General features: G+C 39.0%; 2 protein-coding genes across 3 annotated transcripts; both read right to left on the minus strand.

Annotated features, from left to right (window-relative positions):
* Positions 1-1,819: 1,819 nt before the first annotated feature.
* On the minus strand, positions 1,820-12,448 carry slc1a8a (solute carrier family 1 member 8a). The gene is made up of 11 exons (XM_053635486.1): positions 11,998-12,448; positions 10,896-10,975; positions 10,604-10,819; positions 9,133-9,175; positions 8,785-8,992; positions 8,614-8,713; positions 8,086-8,319; positions 7,475-7,669; positions 6,032-6,166; positions 2,607-2,703; positions 1,820-2,459 (listed from the first exon to the last, which is right to left on the minus strand). The coding sequence occupies exons 1-11, from the start codon at positions 12,226-12,228 to the stop codon at positions 2,301-2,303; spliced, it is 1,698 nt and encodes a 565-aa protein (XP_053491461.1). The 5' UTR covers positions 12,229-12,448; the 3' UTR covers positions 1,820-2,300.
* A 654-nt stretch (positions 12,449-13,102) lies between these two features.
* On the minus strand, positions 13,103-21,969 carry LOC128613750 (zinc transporter ZIP3-like). Of its 2 annotated transcripts, none has more exons than XM_053634817.1 (3): positions 21,463-21,969; positions 20,726-21,041; positions 13,103-18,903 (listed from the first exon to the last, which is right to left on the minus strand). In XM_053634817.1, exons 2-3 carry the CDS (start codon positions 20,930-20,932, stop codon positions 18,163-18,165), a joined length of 948 nt encoding a protein of 315 aa, XP_053490792.1. In that variant the 5' UTR covers positions 20,933-21,041; positions 21,463-21,969; the 3' UTR covers positions 13,103-18,162. The 2 variants fall into 2 exon arrangements, with proteins under 2 accessions (XP_053490792.1, XP_053490793.1); XM_053634818.1 differs by having other exon boundaries at positions 21,395-21,969.
* Positions 21,970-21,986: the final 17 nt, after the last annotated feature.

Genomic DNA, 21,986 nt, shown 5'->3' on the forward strand with positions numbered 1-21,986 from the left:
TAGGTTATACACTAGAGGGCAGCGGTAAGGGTGTTAATTGGTTTATTTTTGCTCCATCAATGAAAATCGTCCCCAAAGAAGCTACAGCTGGATAGAGTAGTGGGTTATTAATATGTATTTTGTGCTTTATAAACACTGAGATTTATGCTCACAGAAGACAGTCCTGCCTGTCTAGACTAGGTGTTGAATTAATTTCTTTCTTTTCATTTTCTTTCTTTTTTTTTGACTTCCATCATATGCATGTTCATTTGATGTTCCTTAGCCATAGCTTTGACATCACGCAGCATACATGTTTCACATCTGTCTACTTTATCAGAAGTATGCTCTGAACTCTTGTTGTATGGATCTTTTATGTATTTACAAATAAACACCATTGTTTTGTTGTAAAATGCCTAGTTTCTGGGGTTTTCCCCCTTTTGTTTTGTCTTTCGCAGTATTCATGTCACTATTTCACTGAATGGCTTGGTAATGTAGCCTGTTGCTTCTGGGTTTAGAAACTTAAGGCTAAACAAGTCTATCTATTTAGGCATAAGCTCTTGTTACTTTCCATTTGATTAAATTTGCGCTCATGTTTGGTCCCAGTAATGTATGTTATTACTGAACATGTCGTTGTTGCACATTGATGAAATACAGTAAAGGAAATACATAATAATATATGTTTAAGTCTTCTGAAAGGATTTTTACAGAGATAATGGCTTTTTTTCTACCTTCTATAAAATGACCAGTACAAACAGACCCAGGTCATGTACTATGTGCCCATCTGAATTTAAATAGGTAAGGGCCAATGTGGCTGCAGGTTTTAATTCCAGTTATTCCAATCAGATTCCACCTGTTCACACAGTGCATCCATCCATCCATCCATCCATCTTCTACTACTTACTCCTTTTCAGGGTCACGGGGAACCTGGAGCCTATCCCAGGGAGCATTGGGCACAAGGCGGGGTACACCCTGGACAGGGTGCCAATCCATCACAGGGCACAATCGCACACACATTCACACACTACGGACAATTTAGAGATGCCACACAGCCTACAACACGTCTTTGAATTGAGGTAGGAAACTTGAGTATCCAGAGCAAACCTCTGAAGCACGGGTAGAACATGCAATCTCTACACACATGGCGGAGGCAGGAATTGAACCCCCAACCCCGGAGGTGCAAAGCAAACATGCTAACCAATAAGCCACCATGCCCCAGATCAAGTTTTAAAACTGGAAACCTTGCTTGGTTGTTTCTCCCGTCTTTACCTGTCCAGTTTCAGTGAACCTGTGCAAACTATAGCCTCAGATTATGCAGTGTAACCCAACGTGGTCTTCTGCTATTGTAGTCCGACCGCCTCAAGGTTTGATGTGTTGTGTGATCTGAGATACTTTTCTGCTCACCACGTTTATAAAGAGTGGTTATTTGAGTCACTGGAGCCTTCCTGTCAGTTTGAACCAGTCTGGCTTTCACACCAACAAGCCGTTTCCACCCGCAGAGCGACTGTTCACAGGATGTTTTGTTTTTCGCACCAAACTCTAAAGACAGTTGTGCATGAAAATCACAACAGATCAGCAGTTTCTGAAATAAACAGGCCCATCTGGCACCAACTGAGATCACGTTTTTTCCTCTTTCTAGTGCTTGATGTGAACATTAAGTGCTCTTGACCTGTCTATGCATTACGTTACATGATTGGCCAAGTGGATAATTACATGAATTAGTAGGTGTCCTTGTGTTGTTCAGGGTTGAGAACCTGTGTAACGTGGCAGGGGAGTGTACATGCTAATGGGAATATCGCCTACCAATGATCAATCTCAACTTGTGTGGCCACAAGCCCTACAACAAGCACTTATAATAAAGGTCAAAACTATCTGTTTGTATTAAAATGAAGTATACATAATTTGCATGGATGTAGTATGCATATTTTTAGTATGACAATGATGTGTACATCGTAAAGACACTTCCATCCCTGTGCAAATCGCTTGTAATAACTACAGACGTCCTACAGAAACATTACTTAACAGACACGGGTCTGGAAGTCTTAGACCATACAACAAATGACTTTGGTCACAAAATGTAGTCAGTGTTCTTTTAGTCTGTTTTAAGGCAATACATGTAATGCATCTTTTCTCTGCTGATATGAACATCATGGCTGTAGAGTATGCAATGCCAGCATTTATGCAGTAGGGTTTTTTTTTTTTATAACGAATACAATGTGGAATAATTGTTGAACATATGGTCAGCTTGGTCAATTAACTACCAGCAGAATCACAAATGTAGAGACTTGTCTCCAAAATGTGGTGGTTTTAAGGCACTAGTGAAGTTAAACTTGACAGATGTTGTAGTAGACAGTGGGTCGCTCAATAACCATGTCTCCAACCACCTCGTACATGCAGTCTTTTCCTGCAAGCAGCGGCACCTCAGCCAAATTCTCCATGTGTTGGCTATGATTTCTATTCTGGCACGATCCACTGGCTGGTCCCTGAGGGGAGAAAAAGATAAATGTCTGTCGTAATGTGGGTTTTAAACGCAACATTATATTGGTAGCAAGATAGATATTAAATGTCAAAATATTTAAAAGTTTCAATGTTATCTGCGGTTGTGTCTAGATACAACTGGTCAGTCATACCCTTTTATCAGTGGCAAAGTTTTTCTGACACAAATGGCCAATGATTCCAGCTGCCAGGGAGTCTCCTAGTACATTAATCATTGTTCGAAATCGATCTCTTTGAAAGGAAAAAGTAAGAAAAGACAACCCAGATAAAACACTCTAATCCAGAAAGCATGCATATATGTACAATCAAATGAAAATAAGTACACCACATGGAAATTGTTGGCTTTTTTTTTTTTTTAACATATTTAATCATTTTTGAAACAGTGTCTATTAATAAAGTTGACATACTTGAACAAAACCACAAGGAAAATGACTTTTTTCAATTATTTGTTCAACAGAAATATCAATAGATGCGATATCTTCTGTGGAAAAACGAAGTACACCCTTGGCCTCAGGAGCTAGTATTGCCCCCTTTAGCAGAAATAACTTCTTGTAGGTGTTTTGCGTAATTGTCCACCAGTCTATGACATCGGCTTGCTGGAATTTTTGACCACTCTTCCATGCAATATTCTTTCAGTTACAAGATGTTTGAGGGTTTTCTTGCATGTACTGCCTGTTTTATATCCCCCCACAACATTTCAATGGGATTCAAATCCGGGGTTTGACTAGGCCATTCCATAACCCTCCATTTCTTCTTTTTGAGCCATTCCTTGGTGGATTTGTTAGTGTGCTTAGGATCATTACCCTGTTGAAAGGTTCCCTTTCGGTTCAACTTCAACTTTGGAACAGATGTCCTCACATTATCTTCAAGCACTCTTTGATATGATGCAGAATTCATAGTTGAATCAGTGAATGCAAGCTGTCCAGTCCCTGAGGCAGCGAAGCAACACCAACCCATAACATTTCCACACCACCATGCTTCACAGTTGGTATGAGGTGTTTCTGCTGAAAAGCTGTCTTTGGTCTGCACCAAACACCAAACACAAAGCATGTGGTCAAACAATTCTATCTTTGATTCTTCTGTCCAGAGCACATTATTCCAACAGGTCTGGTCTTTGCCTATATGCTCATTGGCAAACTGTATTCTTGCAAAGGCTTTTTCATGACACGCCTCACATTCAGGACAAATTTGCACAATCTCTTTCTGATTGTAGAAGCATGTACTTTGACACCAACAGTTGCAAGACTTACTAGTAGATCCTGTGATGAAATTGTGGGGTTCTTGGAGACTTCTTTTTGCATCAGAATTTATTGGGATGGCCAGTCCTGGACTAATTGGTAGTCGTTTGAAATCTGCACCATTTGTAGTTGATTTTCTTTACAGTGGAATGATGTACTTTACATTTCAAATAATTTGCAGATCTTTTTAAATCCCTTGCCAGACCCATATGCATCCACAACCTTTTTTCTGAATTCCTTACAGAACTCTTTAGATCTTGGCATGATGACACCACACGCCTCAATAACAAAGGGAACACCAGACACTAGATATGAGAGAGGTATAAATAAGACCGGTTCCACCTGCACTCCCTAAGCAGGTTCTCATCAGTGGCACCCGATCTTCAACACCTGATTCTAATTTTACGGCTTTGAAGGTGTGATAAATGTAGGGGTGTACTTACTTTTTTCCATGTGACTGATCAGTTTTTTGTTGAATTAAATTTGGAAAAGTACTAAAAAATGTCATTTTTGTGTGTCATTTGATAGACTACATCAACTTTATTAATACACACTGTTTCAAAGAGGATCAAATGTTTGCTTGTCCAAATATGGCAGAAAAGCCAACAATTTCCATGGGGTGTACTTATTTTTTCCACATGCCTATACATTTATGCACTCGACTGTTTTCTGCATATGGAATTCAACACAACAGAGAATGCTGTTACAGGAAAATAATCAATGATAAAAATGTTTGATGCAGCCAGGAGGAGTTGATTATTTTCCTATAACAGCAACTCACAAAACTGTTTATTCCTCTTATACCACAGCAATTTCCAACGATTACATTCATCTTCAGTAACTGCTTTATACTGGTCAGGCCTCTTATTTTTTCTCTCTTGAATTGAACCCTTTACTGCATGGTGTTGCCGAATGGCAACAATTAATTTATCTCCAGTTTTGTGATAATAATAATAATAATAATAATAATAATAATAATAATAATAATAATAAAAGTAATAATACAAAACTACTATTTTCCTAGGTAACTAGAAAAAAGGGGCTTTAACTTTGACATAAAAAAAAGCCTTGTCAGATGACCAGGAAGTGCTGTTTTCATTTCCTTTTCATGGTGAAGGTCATGCTTGGAGGGCTCTCAAAATTTTATTCGTTTTCAATATTTAGGCAAAATTACTTAAAGGGGGAAAAAATGAAACACTATCTGAGAGAAGTTAACATTTATTTTTTGCCATTTAAACAAGTTTATATATTTTGAGTATTTTGTTAAATGGTATGATGTAATTGTTGCCATATGGCAACAACATGCGATAATGGAGCTGTGGTATGTGCATTCATGGATTGAAACAGGCCTACCTAGCAAAAAATACACCCGGCTTCTCTAATAGTATGTTTACATTTTTTCACATTCAAAGCAAGAACAACTGGTGTAATTTCAGACATTTTGCAACTGCACCTTATTTGGTAAATTTTCTGTTTCAAGGGAAAGAATTAAAAAGATACTTCACCCAAAACATGTTTGGATCTAATGTTTGTGTGTATTTTCCATTTTGAGTGAATAAATCCATTCACATATTTTTAACACCGTAATTCCTTTCTAGAAAATAGAAAAATAGTTTTGTTTTTCAAATAAAAAAAAAAGAATTACTTGAACTAATTCACGTAATAAAAATCCATAATTTTTTTTTATGTAAATGTAATAATTCATACAGTAGAGGGTTAATAAGACAACAACAACAACAAACACAGCTTGTCAAGTTCCAGAAAAACTGGAAAGCTCTGTCCTGAAGACTTTCCTGTGGTGGAAAACCTCCACTGACACTGGAGACTCCTTCTTCAACTGCTAAACTCCTCAAAGAAAACTTCACCATATCAACTTTTCAAAAATTGGTTTATGTTTCCCTGCCATACAAGTCGCTGTGTAGATTGTTACTATATAAACAATAACGTCTTAGAATGAGCGCGTTAGTATAAACCTTGCAGCTGGAACTATTGTCAGAGCCATGCTGCTATAGTAAATGAATCAACACCTTCTAGCCAATCAGAGTTGAGCATTTAACAGGGCTGTGGTATAACAGATAATATTAGATAGTATACTGTACATGATAAACATTTTTTTTTTAAATAGTAGAGCATTTCTAAAAAATATTCTCTTTTTTTGTCCATCATTTATTATAAAGGTATATTTTATATTTCATGGGCCGTTCATAAACAACGCTTTTTTCATTATGTGGCATAACATTATTTCATTACCACGGTATACCATCACAGCCCAACTATATAATTTTTCATCACTAAGGATATAGAAGTTATGTTCAACTTGCAGAATCCAGTCGATGGCCACAATCAGTGTGACGTCATCTGGTGGCAATCCTACAGATGTCAGCACTATCACCATGGTTACGAGGCCAGCCTGAGGGATGCCTGCAGCACCAATGCTTGCAGCAGTGGCCGTTATGCTGTCCAGTACAGAGAAAATGTCAGTAAAAATGCTCTGTACAGGGCTGGCAGTTACATTTAAAAAAAAATGATGCAGAGAGATTTTCAGTATAAATTTTAGATCTAGTATATTTTTTAAACTTCATTTTTAATCAAGATTCTGCATCATATATTGTGAAGCATGGGTTATTTCTACCAGCTACAGTTATCGGAATATTCTGAACAGGGCACAAGAAAGTCTAATCAGATAGTGTAAATAAAACACCATATGTACAAGACAGCTGAGAGTAAATCATACATGCATAATTTGACTTAGCTTCCTGCTGAAAATTCCAGCATTGTCAGCTGCCAAAACACAAGCCGAGCTGGTTAAACTGGTGGACCATCTCTGCCAGCTGATAAGTGTTGGTAGGAAGGAAACCGATTCTGAATTACCGTTACTAATGATACATTGCAAACAAGTTTTTCTTACGAAAACAGCACAACATTGAGGCAATTAGATAATCTCAAAGCATTTACTGATCCGTTTCATCAACTAATTAGGAAGCTGGAAAATAACTTACCAGCTGGCAAAAATGCTCTAGCAGCTTGAGCACCTCGTAGCAGTTAAGACCAAGCTGGATTTTTCAGCGTGGTTTTTAGATCACCTTAATATAAGACAAATACTTAGCAGAATGGAAATTTTGTTTAAGTTTAATGAGAAAGTTTGCTTTGACTGGTATAAAGTATGAACTGAAATGTGCATCCTTCACACACATAGCAGAATCTGCTTTTAAGCACCATAGAATTCTGAAAAACAACTTTCTCCAGTTTTTATATGCTTGACTATGCTATAAAAGCTGGTAGAATATGTATAATAGGTAAAAAAAAAAAAAAAAAGCTTTAAGCCTACTAATTTGATATAAGCCTACTATTTGTTGCAGTAGTATGTAGGTTTGGATATAGCCAGATGCAGTAAGTGGTTGCCATTGCAGCCAGAAAAGTTGCAGCTACAGTATAATCTTCCTCAGCTTCACTTTTAGAAAAAATAAAGTGAAATCTAAAAGTTTAAGGGTTCTTCTGTAGTCTATCTAGAGGAACCCTTAAAAAATTCTGTGCAGCAGTGTTTAACTAACCGAACGGACTTTTCGACTATTCAAAGAACCCTAGAAAAACAGTGTTCTACATCACTCTTTTGACACACATATGACATTTTGGACATATCCCCCACTGGTGATCATTTTGATTACATAATCTTGCTGACTTTTTGATACGAGTCTGAGCTCCTATTTGCTTATGGAAGTCCGTGTGATGTAATTGGCCACCAAACAAGGCAGCAGTATGTTTACCTTATTGTCACCATCTGTCCAAAATCAAGCTCATACTCGTTGACCTGAGCGATGAAGATGGCTGCCACCGCTTCATAGAGAGCAGTGCCGTCCATGTTGATGGTGGCACCCACGGGCAAGACAAAGCGTGCAATCTGTCTTTCTACATGACAGTTCTCCAGCAAGCACTTCATTGTAATGGGCAACGTGGCAGAACTGTGGCAAGAATTATATTACACGAAGCCATGAAATGACATACTTCCCTAAAATAAAACTTCAAATTGTTGATGAAGATTAATTTGTTACTATTGACAATGAAGTTGATTTGTTATTCAAAATAACGTCTTATAATCTGAGATTATCTTCATCTTTTATACATACACTCCTTCCATGAGGAGGATCCACAAGCATAGAAAGGTACTGTGTCTTTTGTCCCCATTATTATTATTATTATTATTAGTAGTAGTAGTAGTAGTAGTAGTAGTAGTAGTAGTAGTAGTAGTAGTAGAACTGCTAGTAAACCAGATGATAATAAATTATGCCCGTTCAAGGTCATTTAAAATTTGGGTCAATGGGACATTGATCAATAGTGAATATAATATGATGGTTAACTATTTATTGCTCTTTCTAACCTTGAGGATGTGGCTAAGGCAATGACCATAGCTTGCAGCAGTCCTCTGATGAACTTGAAGGGGTTTTTGCGTGTTAAGAGGAAATAAAATAGAGGAAGAAGAATGAAGCCATGGATGAACAGTCCAGTCAGAACGGTCACTGCATACCAGCCCAGCTTCTTCCCCAGAGTGGAGGGGTCACTCATATCCACGATCTTCGCAGCCACCAGAAAGATGATCCCAAAGGGGAAATACCTTCCGAAGAAAATGAGACAAACCAGGAGCAGGTTCTGAGCTAGTGACCAGATGGTCAGTTGGGTGGTCAAATCCCAGATCACTAAACCATTTTATGATTTTTGTTTTCATTTCTGGTAATCTTTTCAAACTTTGCTTATCTACATGCAAACTTTTACTCCACCATTAAATGAAATGTTATTCGGAGTGAACTCATTTTTATGATCTTCCTTGCGATGAAGGAAATGAATGGACATGCCACTATACATAGATAGTGATACGGTTTACAAACACACATTTTCGTGCTTCTCTTACCACACCGCTGCATTGATGATCTGCATGACACACTCATTGATGCACTTGCAAACGTTGACTAAAGGTGCACCTCGCTCACCCATTTTGCCAAGCAGGAGCCCTGAAACCATGTAAGTATGTTAATTTTTCTAATCTGCTTTCCATGTAGGCACTTGTGTCAAAAAGTCTCACCCATAGTGGCTGAAAAGATGACGATCCCCAGAACGTTCATTTGGTGGCTGCTTCCAGGATATATCTTATAGTGAATATCAGGACGTGGAGTGAGATCCAGTAACACTGTGTAACCTTTAGGCTGATCCTCGTCTGGCATCAGGTAAACAAAGTTGTGCTGCTTGTTGCTGTCTGGTGTTTGAAGAACAGGTATGAGATTCGTCTTGTACTGCAAAACAGGATAAAAACGGAAAGGCATGCATTTGTAGAAACAGTAGCCAAAGTAGAGAGTAATGGCGTTTTAGACAACATGATTGAAAGGGTGAGTATTATAACAGTTTACTTTGACCAAAACGTAGACTTACTCACCTGCTGAAATGTGGCCTCTATGAGATTTGAAGGAATCATGTTCCTGAAGAAACAGAAATAAGCACAAATTAGGAGTTTAACAATTTGTGAAGTGAAGGGAAAGAACACATCTTACAGCTAGTTTGGACACACAAACACACACGCAGACATAAAAGTTGTGTAGCAAAGCAGAGTTGATATTAATCAGCCTATTGGCATGAGGATCTTCTGCAGCAATCACCAACAGTTCTCCGTACAGATTACTAAAAATAACTTAACTACTCTTCTGCTTTAATTGGATTGTGTAGGAAAGGATGATGTGGCAGATCTAGATGCATAGCAGGAATGAATTGAAAAGATTGATGTACAGAGAGTAGGAGACAAAGTGCTAGAAGATTTTTAACAGACTTGTCATAAGGATCACAGTTGTTTTACCGAAACCGTACAGATTTCAGTACACTCCTCTTTGAGTTCTGAATTTTCTGTTCTGTTTAATAAAATAAATAGAGAATTTAAAAATCTCAAGGGTTCCACCGTTGGCCCTCTGGAGGAACCCTGAAAGTGTTTTCCTGCCAGAAAGGGAGTATAGAACCCATTTAACCCATGTAGGCTAAGAACGCGTATTTATACAATGCACTCTTAAAGAACCCTTGAACAGCGTTCCACATTTCTGGGGTCGTGTGATATTATATCATAAGGTGAATGATATATCAGTTTTAGACCTCTTTACCACAATTCTATACACTGTATGGCCAAATGATTGTGGACACATGATTATCACACCCACATGTGTTTGTTTGTTGAACATCCCATTACAGATGTTTGCTGTTATAATAATCTCCACTCTTCTGGGAAGGCTTTCCACTAGATTTTGGGGAGTGGCTGTGGGGTTTTGTGTTCATTCAGCTACAAGAGCATTAGTGAGGTCAGGTACTGGGGTGCAGTCGACGTTCCAGTTCATCCCTATGCTGTTCAGTAGGGTTGAGGTCAGGGCTCTGTACAGGACACTCAAGTTCTTCCACTCCAAACTCGGCAAACCATGTCTTCATGGACGTCCCTTTGTAAACAAGGGCATTGTCATGCTGGAACAGGTTTGTGCCACTTAGTTTCAGTGAACGGGAAACTAATGATACAGCATACATTCTAGAGAATTGTGTGCTTCTAATTCGTGTGCAGTTTGAGAAAGACCCACATATGGGTGTGATGTTCAGGTGTCTACATATAGTTTATATTCCTGAGGAAATGTTGATATTCGCAAAAAAATTGTCTGTTATTCTGCCTGTGTTAGCCTTTGACATCAGCTATCTAGTGCATGCTCTGTGTTCATATCTCCCTGTTGCTTAGCAGCAGTGTTTTGCCTGCATGAATTTATGAGTCCCATTTGAACGCCCTGTCGGCACACATATTGCTCCTTAATAAAAGAAAAATTAACAACCAGATTTCAAATTTACTCTTAGGAACAGAGCGGAACTTCTCAGGTGTCTGAGAATACCTGATGAGGTCGAGCAGAGCGTCTGCTGAGGTCATCACCGGACCTCCTCCCAGCCTGGTGCGCTCCATGTCTGTTGCAAAGCCTGGTTTGATCACCACCACCAGTACAATGCCAACCACAACAGCAGTGAAGGTGGTCCACAGGTAATAGGTCACAGTTATCAAGCCCATATGACAACAGGCTTTGGATTCCATCGATGACAGGCCTGACATTAAACTAAAGACGGGACAGGTTCAAATCAGTGTAAATTGATGGTTAGTCTTGATGTGATATATTTTTAAGCAAACATTACCTTGAGGTGATCAGGGGAAGAATTAGCATTTTTAGCATTCTCATCAGGAGTTCACCAGGGAACGAAAAATAGATCTTTGCCTTAAAAAAGGAGACATTTTGATCAAAATAAAATAGTTTGTAGATGGGTTGATTGATTTTTTTTTTTTTTTAAAGTATACATTTTTTATACTTTCAAAATCTTAATATTTTGAAAATATAAAAGTATGAAACCCCTAAGACAATACCGTAGAATCTGCCTTAGATTACTGATTTAATGTTTTATTAAAGTAAAAAAAAATTCAATATTACTCATTACACCCAATTGTTATTTATTTAGCTTAAGCTAATAATATATTTATTTGGATAATCAGTCCTGTTAGGAAATGATCTGCGTCTTATATCACAGCTCTGTTAATTGCTCTAATCTGATTGGTCAAAGTGTTGGTCAAAGTGCACACCTAGGACAATAGGATTTATATTAATGTGCTCATTTTAATACATTATTATTTCTATAGTAACACAGAGTTGCATAGATGAATCTCCACAGATATGTTTTTAAATGTGTGTAATTGTAATTGTTGATGTAATAAAGCTTTCTTTAACATTTTTGGATGGAAGTCAGTACATTGTAAAGCTGCATTTTTGTGTCTTATTAAATCAAGAGAGAGAGAGAAAAAAGGCTGGTGAGGAAACAACGGTTTCCAGTTGTTATAATGTAAGTGATAATGGGAAATAACTTCTTTCATGGACTTTCCACAATATTAAACCTAACTAGAAATGGATCAAATGTACATTTGGTAATAGTTATGATGTTAAAGGAAGAGCAGGCCTCTCTCTCTCTGGGTTTGGAAAAGGAGTTTAAGTTTTGATAATATGCTGGGTTTTGGGCTGTTTTTGTCACCCAGGCTTGTCACTTTTGCTTGCCAAGATGAAGAGAGACAAGGTGCAAAATCAGTCAAACATTTGAACAGCTCCTTCATGCCACAATAAAATGCTAAACACTGTAAAGTTCATTCAGCACTGAGTGTAATAACATCTATGAAGACTATAGTTATCCAATTCATTGTGTCTAGCAGTAGTAGTAGGTCTGGAAGTTTATTGATTTTAATTTCTCACCATACCTGCGTGGAGAGTTCACATCCCCTGAGTGTGTAGCCAAGGATGCATCCTGTAAACACTCCGAGCACAGACAGAGTCAGCAGCCCATTTCGTTTCACATAGTCCCTGATGTATATGAGGAAGGCACTATGCAGCAAGTCCTTTACACCGTTCAGTCTGTTTTTCCCCGATCCGATCGGAAAGAAGAAGCCGTGCTCACAGCGAACATCCTCGGGGATCAGGAACTCCTCCATGCTGTAGTGCTGTAAGGAAACTTCTCTACTATAGGATTAGACAAACGTGGCTCCATACAGCTGGGAGAACACAGCTTAAGGAGCTGGGAGAAGTCCCGTTAAGGAGCTAAGAGGATTAGAGCTCAGTGATTGTAATCACCTGTTTGTTGTCTGCCATGCCATGGCATTTGGTTGTGAGCATTGTCAAACCCCACAGTACAGTTAGCCTTTGATTGTGGGGAAGTCTGAGTGTGTTCAGGAGTCCAATCTCTTTGCAAATAGCTTCAACTTTGTAACTACTGATTATTATCATTATTATAGCTGGAATAATAATGATCCTTATAGTCCAAAGATCGGTTCGGGATCGGTTCGGGATCGGTCCAGATCGGTTCAGGATTTGATTGAAACCTTGTTCCAGTTAGAAAACAATTGAGAGACAGTTGTTCACTGACAATTCACAATGATCCCACAGAGACTAGTAAGAACGCTGAGCCTACTGGACTTCAACATACTGTATCGCTCTGCATCTGCATGTTGGATGACCTCAGGAACTCAAGATTGGCCAAACCCCCCAGGGCTGGGAGCTCAGTCCATTGCTAACCCATGACCGTGTTGCAAAATACAGCTCAAATCACATCCTCTATTTAACTGAAGACATTACTATAGTGAGCCACATCAGCAGCATGGCTTGAAAACTGGCGTAGAACTAGAACAATGGACCGCAAAGAGTCTGACATCCTTTGTACACTTTTCTGCTCACAAGCTTCAGAAAGTTAAAGACCGCAATCTGCTTGGCTTCCTGCACTTCAGTGTGCCAACTTCCAGCAGGAAAACAAACTTTTGCACAAAGTGAGTTTTTTGGAGATTAAAAAAAAGCCTGTCTTTATTAATTATCGATCATTATCAACCAAGAGGTCACCAGTGGTGAGAAAAGAAGATATTTTGCATGTACATTGGGCTGGTCTGTAGTTGTAAACCGCCTGTGGTTTTTTAACAGCCTTGTCTGTCAAAACACATCTTTCTGTGAAAGTAGGTTGTTCTTGGCTGTGTTTATTGACAAGCTGTACCATACTCGAAGATATACTAGACATCAGGTTTGTAAGGCTGGAGTGGAAACAACAATGTCTCTTAATGTGCACAAAGCATGAAATAATTGTTGACTTCCAAATGACCCACAGTAATCTACCACGATCCCTCTGATCCTCCAGCACAGCTCAACTTGAGCCACAATCCCTCAAGGTACAAGGAAGGCATGTACCAGACTTTATCCAGGAGACATCCAAGATTTTAGCTTGGTAGTATTAATTACACCAGACAACAAATATTTTGCTACCTGGAAAGTTTTGGAAGTATTTGATGGATTTTGGATTGCTGAGCTCAAAAATCACTTTGAAATGTTCCTGTCACGTACAGTTTTGAAAAAAAAAATGGCCGATTTTGTGTTTGCAATCCTCAATTTCAATCATGCCCACAATGCAAGTAAAGAAATGTTTTCTAGACATGTCCAGACATGACTGGACATGTACAGCCATGAGCCCAAGCCATGACATGAGCTTATATATTTTGGATCATGAGCAGATCCTTTCTGTCTCCACACTTTGGCCAGAACTTTTGTGGCTCATTTCTGTATTTTTTTGCGAATTCTAATCTGGCTTTCAGATTCTTACTGCTGATGAGTTTGCATCTTATGGTATGGCCTCTATTTTTCTGCACGTTAAGTCTTCTTCCAATGGTGGATTGTGATACCTTCACCGCTGCCCAGTGGAGGTTGTTGTTGATGTCACAAACTGTTGTTTTTGGGGTTTTCTTCACAGCTCTCACAATGTTCGTCATCAACTGCTGTTGTTTTTCTTGGCCCAACCTGTTTGATGTCAGGTTGTTAGTACACCAGTGGTTTCTTTCTTTTTCAGGACATTCCAAATTGTTGTGACTGGCTATGCCCAATGCTTGTGCAATGGCTCTGATAGATTCTCCCTCTTTTGTCTGATAGATAGCTCTCTAGTCTTCAAGTTGGTTTATTCCTTTTGACAACAAATACCGTCTTTACAGGTGAAACCTAGGGCTCAAACCAAGAGTAGACGTTAATGTAACAGGGCACACCTGGTCAAATGTTCCAATATTATTGATCATTTGGAAAAAATGGGTGGGTTCAAACAAAAAAGGCGCCATGTTCTAAGTTGTTTAAGACATCTAGATATAAATATGAGGAAATTAAAGCATAAATGCTGATCTTTCATCTCATTCATATTTTGATCTCAAACCCAAATGTCTTCAACGTATAGCAAAAACAACAGAATTGGCCTTGCTGTTCCAGTACTTTCAGAAGGGACTGTAAATCACATGATATGCTAGGAATGCAGCTTGGATACACCAAGTACTTTTTCTTATATTTTCCTATAACAGGGTGCCCTGTTGTGTTTTGATCCTTACATAATATTACATTCAATTCAAGTCGCTGCTGTACATCTTTATTAAATACTGCAAATCACGATCACCTCCGAACAGATGGAACAAAACAAAATTCAGGAAACTAAATATTAAACTAAAACAACCATAAAAAATTGAACTACATGAACACACACTAAATCATTACCAAACATGTTTTATTAGGAGATACACTCTGACAATGTGATGCATTAAGACAAAAAAAAATAAAAAATACTTGAATTCAAACGGGAAATTGATCAATAGATGAGGTGTAGAAAATACATGAAAAACAACTGAGTGTCTTTTAAGGCAGACCTCTTAGCATTATAATTTACATTGATTACACTCACATACATACATTTCGTTTACAATGACACCTACCACCAGCATTAGAGTCATGTGCTTCAGCTACTTCAAGCAAACCATTCATATAATTCCCAGCCTTCTGATGAACTATTACTAAGACTTTTGTTCCATTTGTACGTTGAGCCACATTAAGTTAATGTACGTTACCATGAACATATCCCTGCTGTGACATGGAATCCCATACTGTCAATAACACTGCATATGTATTAGGTTAATATGCTGCTGAAATGAATTATACAATATGTATATTAATGCTGTTCTGGGAAAACCCAGGTAAAACTTCTGATAGGGGTGGGGTGGGGGGGGGGTGGTTTGGTTCCCTAAGCCAAGGGTCCGTCTAGCATATCTAATTAGGGCTGCAATGATTTGTTAACAATCACTTACATTATGAACAATTATCAAAGTGGACTTTCTTAACCAACAACAGAAATGATTGGAGTCTACTCATCGAATCCGCTGGAGGCTGCAGCAGCGCTGCTACAACTGCACCACACAGCGCTGTTAAGAGTTTTAGAGAAAAAGCAAATCGACTGATTTCACTTGCAACATACAGAACTCTAGCTTAAATAACAAGAAGACTAACCGTTTCGAGTTCACGTGAAGTGTGACCATCTCTCTCGCAGACAGGCGAGGCTTGGCGGCAACGACAAAGAAATCAACAAGCAATATCTAAAAAACACTGACGTTTCACGTTAAAAACAGTAAACGTACAATATGGCATGCGTAAAGCGGAGATGTCCGTCATGGCAGCACACTGAAGAGATGCACAAACAAAAGCGACTGAGAACATGTCAAATCTCCTCAACTATTGACATTACAGCCTCGTGTTATGTTTCATGGAAGGGACATGATTTTTCCACCCGATGCGGTAGTAAAATATACACAACAAATTCATCATTTAATGAGGCCTGTCATGTTTCACCTGTTTAATTTTAGCTTGCTGAGATGAATGAGGATGAAACGTCCATGTGATTTAGTACAATTTAGATAAAGAGGTAAAGGGAAAGATCTCTTTAAATCTTCGAATTTCAATCTTGGCTATCTTTTCTATAAAATGAGCAAAGTCATTTTACCTTGGTTATTGTTATAGTCAAAGGGAATAATCATTCATCAGTCCCTCAAGGATTTCGCGATTTTGTGATCGCAGAAACGAATGCAAAATCAAGCACACTGCACAATATTCGGAGCTTGCGATTTTTCAAAATTACCGCAGATTTGGGCCAAGACGTGACATGTGACGTCATGACAACGGCACAGCAAAATCAAGCATTTTTTTGCCGCAACAATCACAAAAAAAACCCCTCTAAATCCTGTATGGACTGATTAGATTAGCCTGAGAGGAGAAAGTGAGTAGAGTAACGTTAAATTTTAAGCTGTTCCTCACAAGCCATATTTAAGGTGATAAATTTTGGAGACAGTTATTAAGTCTAACGCACTATAGGAACCCTTAAAGCACACCTATTATGGTTTTGAAACGTGCCTAATTTTGTTTTAAAGGTCTCATACAATAGATTTACATGCATCCAAGGTCAAAAAACACTTTAATGTGCTCATAATTTAAACTGCAGCATTACCTTTTTTCCTCCCCAGTGTCAAAAATGACTCGTTAAATGATCCGTTCTAAAAGATTCATTCTAAACTCCTCCTTTAAGAAAGCATACTCTGCTCTGATTGGTCAGATGTCCCAGTCTGCTGTGATTGGTCTACTGCTGTCAGAGTTTCAACTCCGTCTGTTCACAAGCAGCCAGTGAAGACCAGAGGCGGGGTTTTTGTTACAAACCTACATAGATTAGTACAGGAAGTAAGTCTGTAATTGCTAACGACTCGTTTCAGCTGTTCAGAATCGGTTCTTTCTTTTAGGAGTCAATAACTCCATTGTGTGCTTTGATTTTTGAAACTTTGTAGACTTTTTTACATTCACAAACAGCTCTATAACACACTACATAAAAGGAAATATCTGAAAAGCATAATAGGTGCACTTTAAATAGTTCTATATAAAACCCTACAAAAGAAGATTTCCCTTTAGAAAGCTTATCAACCAAAGAACCCTTAAGGAAGGAACCCTTTTTTTTTCTATGAATGTGCTAGACAAATATTGTCCTACACTGCATTTATCAGATGAAATTAAAATGGCAGTAGAAATGAAATAACCTCTAAAATTCACTCTGATTTATATAACATCTTAAACTGAAACAGAGTGATAAATATAAGACCACAACCACAAAGATGTACAAAAATATAAAATAATGTGAAACTGCATGAGTGCCTACTTCAATTAAACTTCCAGGTAACTTCTGCGGCACTGTTTTCCTACACCTGTGCAATGGGCCTATAGACTAGTGAGTCTCAAAGTGGGGGCCATGAAGCATAGTCAGGGGTTCCACCATTTAAAAATTTGTTACAGTGGTGAAAATCCCAAACTCCATTATAAAATTTGGTTCATATAATATATATTATTAGTATTATCATATAGTATACTGTATATACACAGTATATTAACCTGTTTGACTTGAATTGAATGGGTAACTCAAAAACAAGCAGGCCTATACACAATATCAACTTGGACCTAATGTGTTTTGTTCGTGGCAATTTAAGGAATAAAAAGCTCAAATAAATACCCCAAATTTAAACCCCACGTTTAAATATGAAGCCTAATTTTTTTTTATACAATTAGCCTAATGTATGAATAGTTGAAATTAAACGAGTCCCTAGCTCCAAAATGTTTGGGAATTCCTGCTGTAGCCTGTAAGATCTTATTTAGTGTTCAGCACTTAGGAGACACACGCGATACCTGTGTCCGAAGCGAAACTTATAATCAAGTATTAAAAACAGATTAAACGAAGACTGTATCTCCAATATTTATCAACCGGCATCAGTAACACCTAACATTTAAAATCTGCAGTAGCACCCTTCCGACAGCGTTCACAGTAATAAACCACTTCACTTTCATGAAAACGCGTACTGCATCTAATCTGCTACTGTTTCTGTATATCCAGTGTACGACTTCATACGAATAGAAACGTAGGAATAGGAAGTAACAAGTTAGGAAAAGTCTTTTTAGAGTACATTAAGGAAACTTTGGTTATGGTGGTGAGGAGAGTTAAAAACTCCAAGACGCAAAACCCGCTCGAGATCATTCTCTCTGGGAAGCACTGAGATCTATCACCACTTGATAAAGACTAGACCTGCCAGTACACCATACCCTAAGACGAGGAAAAGCACCTTCAGGAGCCGATCGTGTTTGTCCTCCAACTCTCGCGAGAGAATTTCAAAGAAAGTAATAAAAATAAATGTGCCTGCTGCTAGGCCTTGGAGCACCACAGAAATAATACTTCCTGCCAGGTTCTGGGCGCTCTCGATACCCATTCCGAGGCCAATGCCGATGGGGATCATGAGGCTGACTGTGATGCCCAGCTTGCTGGCATCCCAAAGATGCAGTCCTGCTTTAGCCACACTGACCCCTAAAGCCATGGCTGCAAGGGTCTCGTGGATCGCCACTCCGAGGAAAAGGCTTCCTAATTTAGCACCATCTTCCTGAAGCCCGAGGGCAAGGCCTTCGAATACTGAATGAGCGGAGAGGGCCAGGACCAGGCTCGCAAGCCGCAGTGGTCCTGCTCGTGTTAGTTCTGCAGGGTTGAAATGACCGTGGTGATGAGAGTGATGATGTGAGTGATGATGCGAGCTCCGTGCTGGAGCGATAAACGGTGTGTCATACTCAGAGTCGCTGCCTGCCTCAGAAGTGCCGGCATTAAACGTCTCAAGGTCGATGAAGGGCGGTTTTTCCTTCCTGAAGGTCAGCACCGCCTGCTCGACAAACACGGTGAGGAAAAAGCCAACCATCATCATGGTCTCGGCCAGTGGGTAGTCGTTCGTGATCTTCAGCAGTTTTAGGGTCTGCTCCACCTGAAGACAAACAGAACATGTTGACACTAGGGTATTATTCAGATGGGATAACGTTTCCAGACACATTGTGACCTCAGTATTGTAATTAAGCAATACTGCACAAGCAAGAGTGTGGTCATACTGAATACCTGCACAGCTGTGATTCTGCTTATTTTTGCTCCACTATCGGGAACAGATCCCAAAGAAGCCACGCTCATTTTATAGGATATACTTTATAGCTAGCTAGCTCACACGGATTTGTACATTCTTGTTTAAGGTGCTTCTGGTAAAGTAAATAGCTTCCTTTCTTCCTTTTCATTGACATCTGACGAGTATCATTTGCCATGTCGGCTGATGATGTCGCTAACTCTACTGTAGTAACCGTTTCAAACTAGGAATTGGAATTTTACGTAGCGAGCACAGAAAAGTGGACTGATACGCAACGCACAGTGAAACATCCTAAGAGCAGTTATAGTAAATATAAGCACTCTTGGAACGCCGCTTGACCAATCAGATCAGTGGACTGGAACTAATATGGCATTTTGGTTGAGAAGCATTCCCCACATCAAAATTCATCACCAGGGGTATTGTACTGTGTTGTTATTTATTTTTGCAAAGCTTTCAGTGTCATATTTGAAAAAATAAATCAAACCATTTCAAATTCAGAGACAAACTTGGTTTATATGGTTCTATCTAATCATCTTCCAGGATGAACACACAATAACCTTGTTTGAAATAACAATGCATGATATTACATTGCGACGACATCCAGTGACTTTTTTTTAAATTGATTATATTACTAGACGTGCCAACCATTATGCATTTTGCGTAGGCGCTCTGCAAAAACAGCAGAGTATGCACATGTTAGAGAGCAAAGTGCTAATGTTTAGGGTTAATGTTGTGGGTAAAGTGTTATGGGTAAAATATTTAGGGTTGGTGGGAGGGTCGTGGGCCGCAAAGAAATGGTGTCGCTCCCTTTTTTTGTCTGCTAGCAAGCAATATTTTTTTTATGTTTTTTTTTTTTTCTCTGTGGAAGCAAAACTGACTGGAATAAATGCCACCCATTCAGCAGCACTTTCATCTGACTCATCATTGTGAAGGGATTAAAAACACTATATGGAAATATGAAAAAATAAAACATACTTGCATACATATATATGGAAAGTTTAGCACTGGAGCTCTCTGTGACTTATCAGTTAAAAACACGAGAAAAGTAGAGTCTTTTTCTGCTTATGTTTTTCCGCATAAATATGATATAAAAAGTAAGAATAATGAGATACTAGGAGTCATAATCATGTGAAAAAGGAAAAAGTCATAATTATATAACAAGTCGTAATTTTGAGATACTATAATACTAAGTCATACTTATGAGATGGAAAAAGTCGCAATTATATCGAGTCATAATGATGAGATAAAGTTGGTATTGTTGGAAAGTATGTGTGCACACAAGCCTGCCTACTCTTCTGGTTTTGATCTCTTAGACAGCATGGTTCTGACATAAGCAGTAAATCTCACAATTATGACAAAATTATGACATCTCGTAATTATGACTATGTCTGGACATTAACGGTTGTATCTCATACTGATGACTTATTTTCATTCATTTTGCTGAACGAGATTCAAAGATCCGAGTCAGTAAAATGATCCGAACTTCCCATCACTACTGCCCAGTACTACTCAGGCTATGTATTACAACCTGGAACTAAAATAGAGTTAACTGGGATTACACGCTTTCCAGCCACTTTATTAGGAATACCTATGTGGAAGGATGTGAATGCTTGTGCTGGGCTAAGTAAAGCTGTAATGCAGTAAAAAGCAGTATATGAGGCGCTCTAACACTCACCTTGTCTCTAACAGCAGGCAGAAGCGCATTGAAGCAGGTGGCCAGAAACACACCTCCTCCAAATGAGTTACTGAAAGCAACTGCCCTTCTGTAGCGTATGGCCTTGTCCAGGTCCGACTGCATCACTCGCACAGGGATGAGAATGGCACCGAGCATGAGGCCAAACATGCCCAAAAGGCACAGGATTTTACCTACAACCATCTCCATTGTTGTTGATGTTCAAATCCACAGCAGCCAGTTTATCTGGACAATAACAGCATGGCTTGAACAGGAACAGCTTCCTCGATCAGACCGCAGACTTGGACACGATCCCTGGCTGTTTCAGGAAGAAACGGGAAAGCGAGTCACACTTATTTTTATCCATCATCATCATCATCATCATCAGGGTATTTATCTACAACTGTAACTCGTGACAAAAAACGCAGAGCTAGCTAATCACTCTATGCTAGCGGTGCTTAACAATAATATAGCTAGGGCATCAGAATCAGTCCTATTCGCCTGCTGTATTTAGTAGTAATGCTAATTACTATGTAAATATGTATTCTGGAAATATCTCCTCATGTGCCAGGCTAAACTAGGAACTTTAGCACAAGCTCCTGACAGCTAGTAAGTCTGACTTTCAAAGCTATTTCTAATGCCAACAGCTATTTTAGCTTTCCGGATATTAACCTGTATTTGTTCCGAAGAGCTAGTGATACTGAATAACATTAACATTAGGAATGTTTCCTCGCCGTTACCTTTTTTTTTTCCTCGGCTACATCCGCTTGTACGGATCACCTGTCGGGTTTCTATTTGCTGGTGTGGCTGAATGCTAAAGAGTTCCCTGCTCCCTACGTAGGCGCACTACCTGAGGGAGGGTATGAAGTGTTCTGCACCCTATGTAGCCCACTGCATGTAGTGTAGAGGGACATTTAAAACACAGCCTGCACTGTTGGACGTATTTGAGATTGGAGGAATAATACTTCCCTGTACTCCCTGACAGTCCCATCTTGTTATATTAGTTGTTTGACGTGAACATTTAATGCAAAATGTCCTTTTTATTTTAGTAATAAAAAATTATGGGGGCAGTGGTGGTTTAATGGGTAAGGCTCTGGGCTATTGATTGGAAGGTCAGGGGTTTGAGGCCCAGCACTGCCAAGCTGCCACTGTTGGGCCCTTCACACTATCTGCTCCAGGGGTGCTGTATCATGGCTGACCCTGCGCTCAGACCCCAACTTCCTGGCATGTTAGGGCATGCAAAAAAAAAAAAAAAAAAAAAAAA

This window comes from Ictalurus furcatus, chromosome 10 (genome assembly GCF_023375685.1).
Source record: "Ictalurus furcatus strain D&B chromosome 10, Billie_1.0, whole genome shotgun sequence".
Taxonomy (NCBI): domain Eukaryota; kingdom Metazoa; phylum Chordata; class Actinopteri; order Siluriformes; family Ictaluridae; genus Ictalurus; species Ictalurus furcatus.

Excerpts from the sequence above, each read along its gene's own strand:
- slc1a8a (XM_053635486.1), bottom strand. The coding sequence starts at position 12,228 with ATGGAGGAGTTCCTGATCCCCGAGGATGTTCGCTGTGAGCACGGCTTC. Across the intron at positions 9,176-10,603 it reads GCTCTGCTCGACCTCATCAG|GAACATGATTCCTTCAAATC; the intron begins GTATTCTCAGAC and ends CTGTTTCTTCAG. Across the intron at positions 6,167-7,474 it reads GGACAGATGGTGACAATAAG|CATAACGGCCACTGCTGCAA; the intron begins GTAAACATACTG and ends TGTACTGGACAG.
- LOC128613750 (XM_053634817.1), bottom strand. The coding sequence starts at position 20,932 with ATGGAGATGGTTGTAGGTAAAATCCTGTGCCTTTTGGGCATGTTTGGC. Across the intron at positions 18,904-20,725 it reads TGCCTGCTGTTAGAGACAAG|GTGGAGCAGACCCTAAAACT; the intron begins GTGAGTGTTAGA and ends GTTTGTCTTCAG.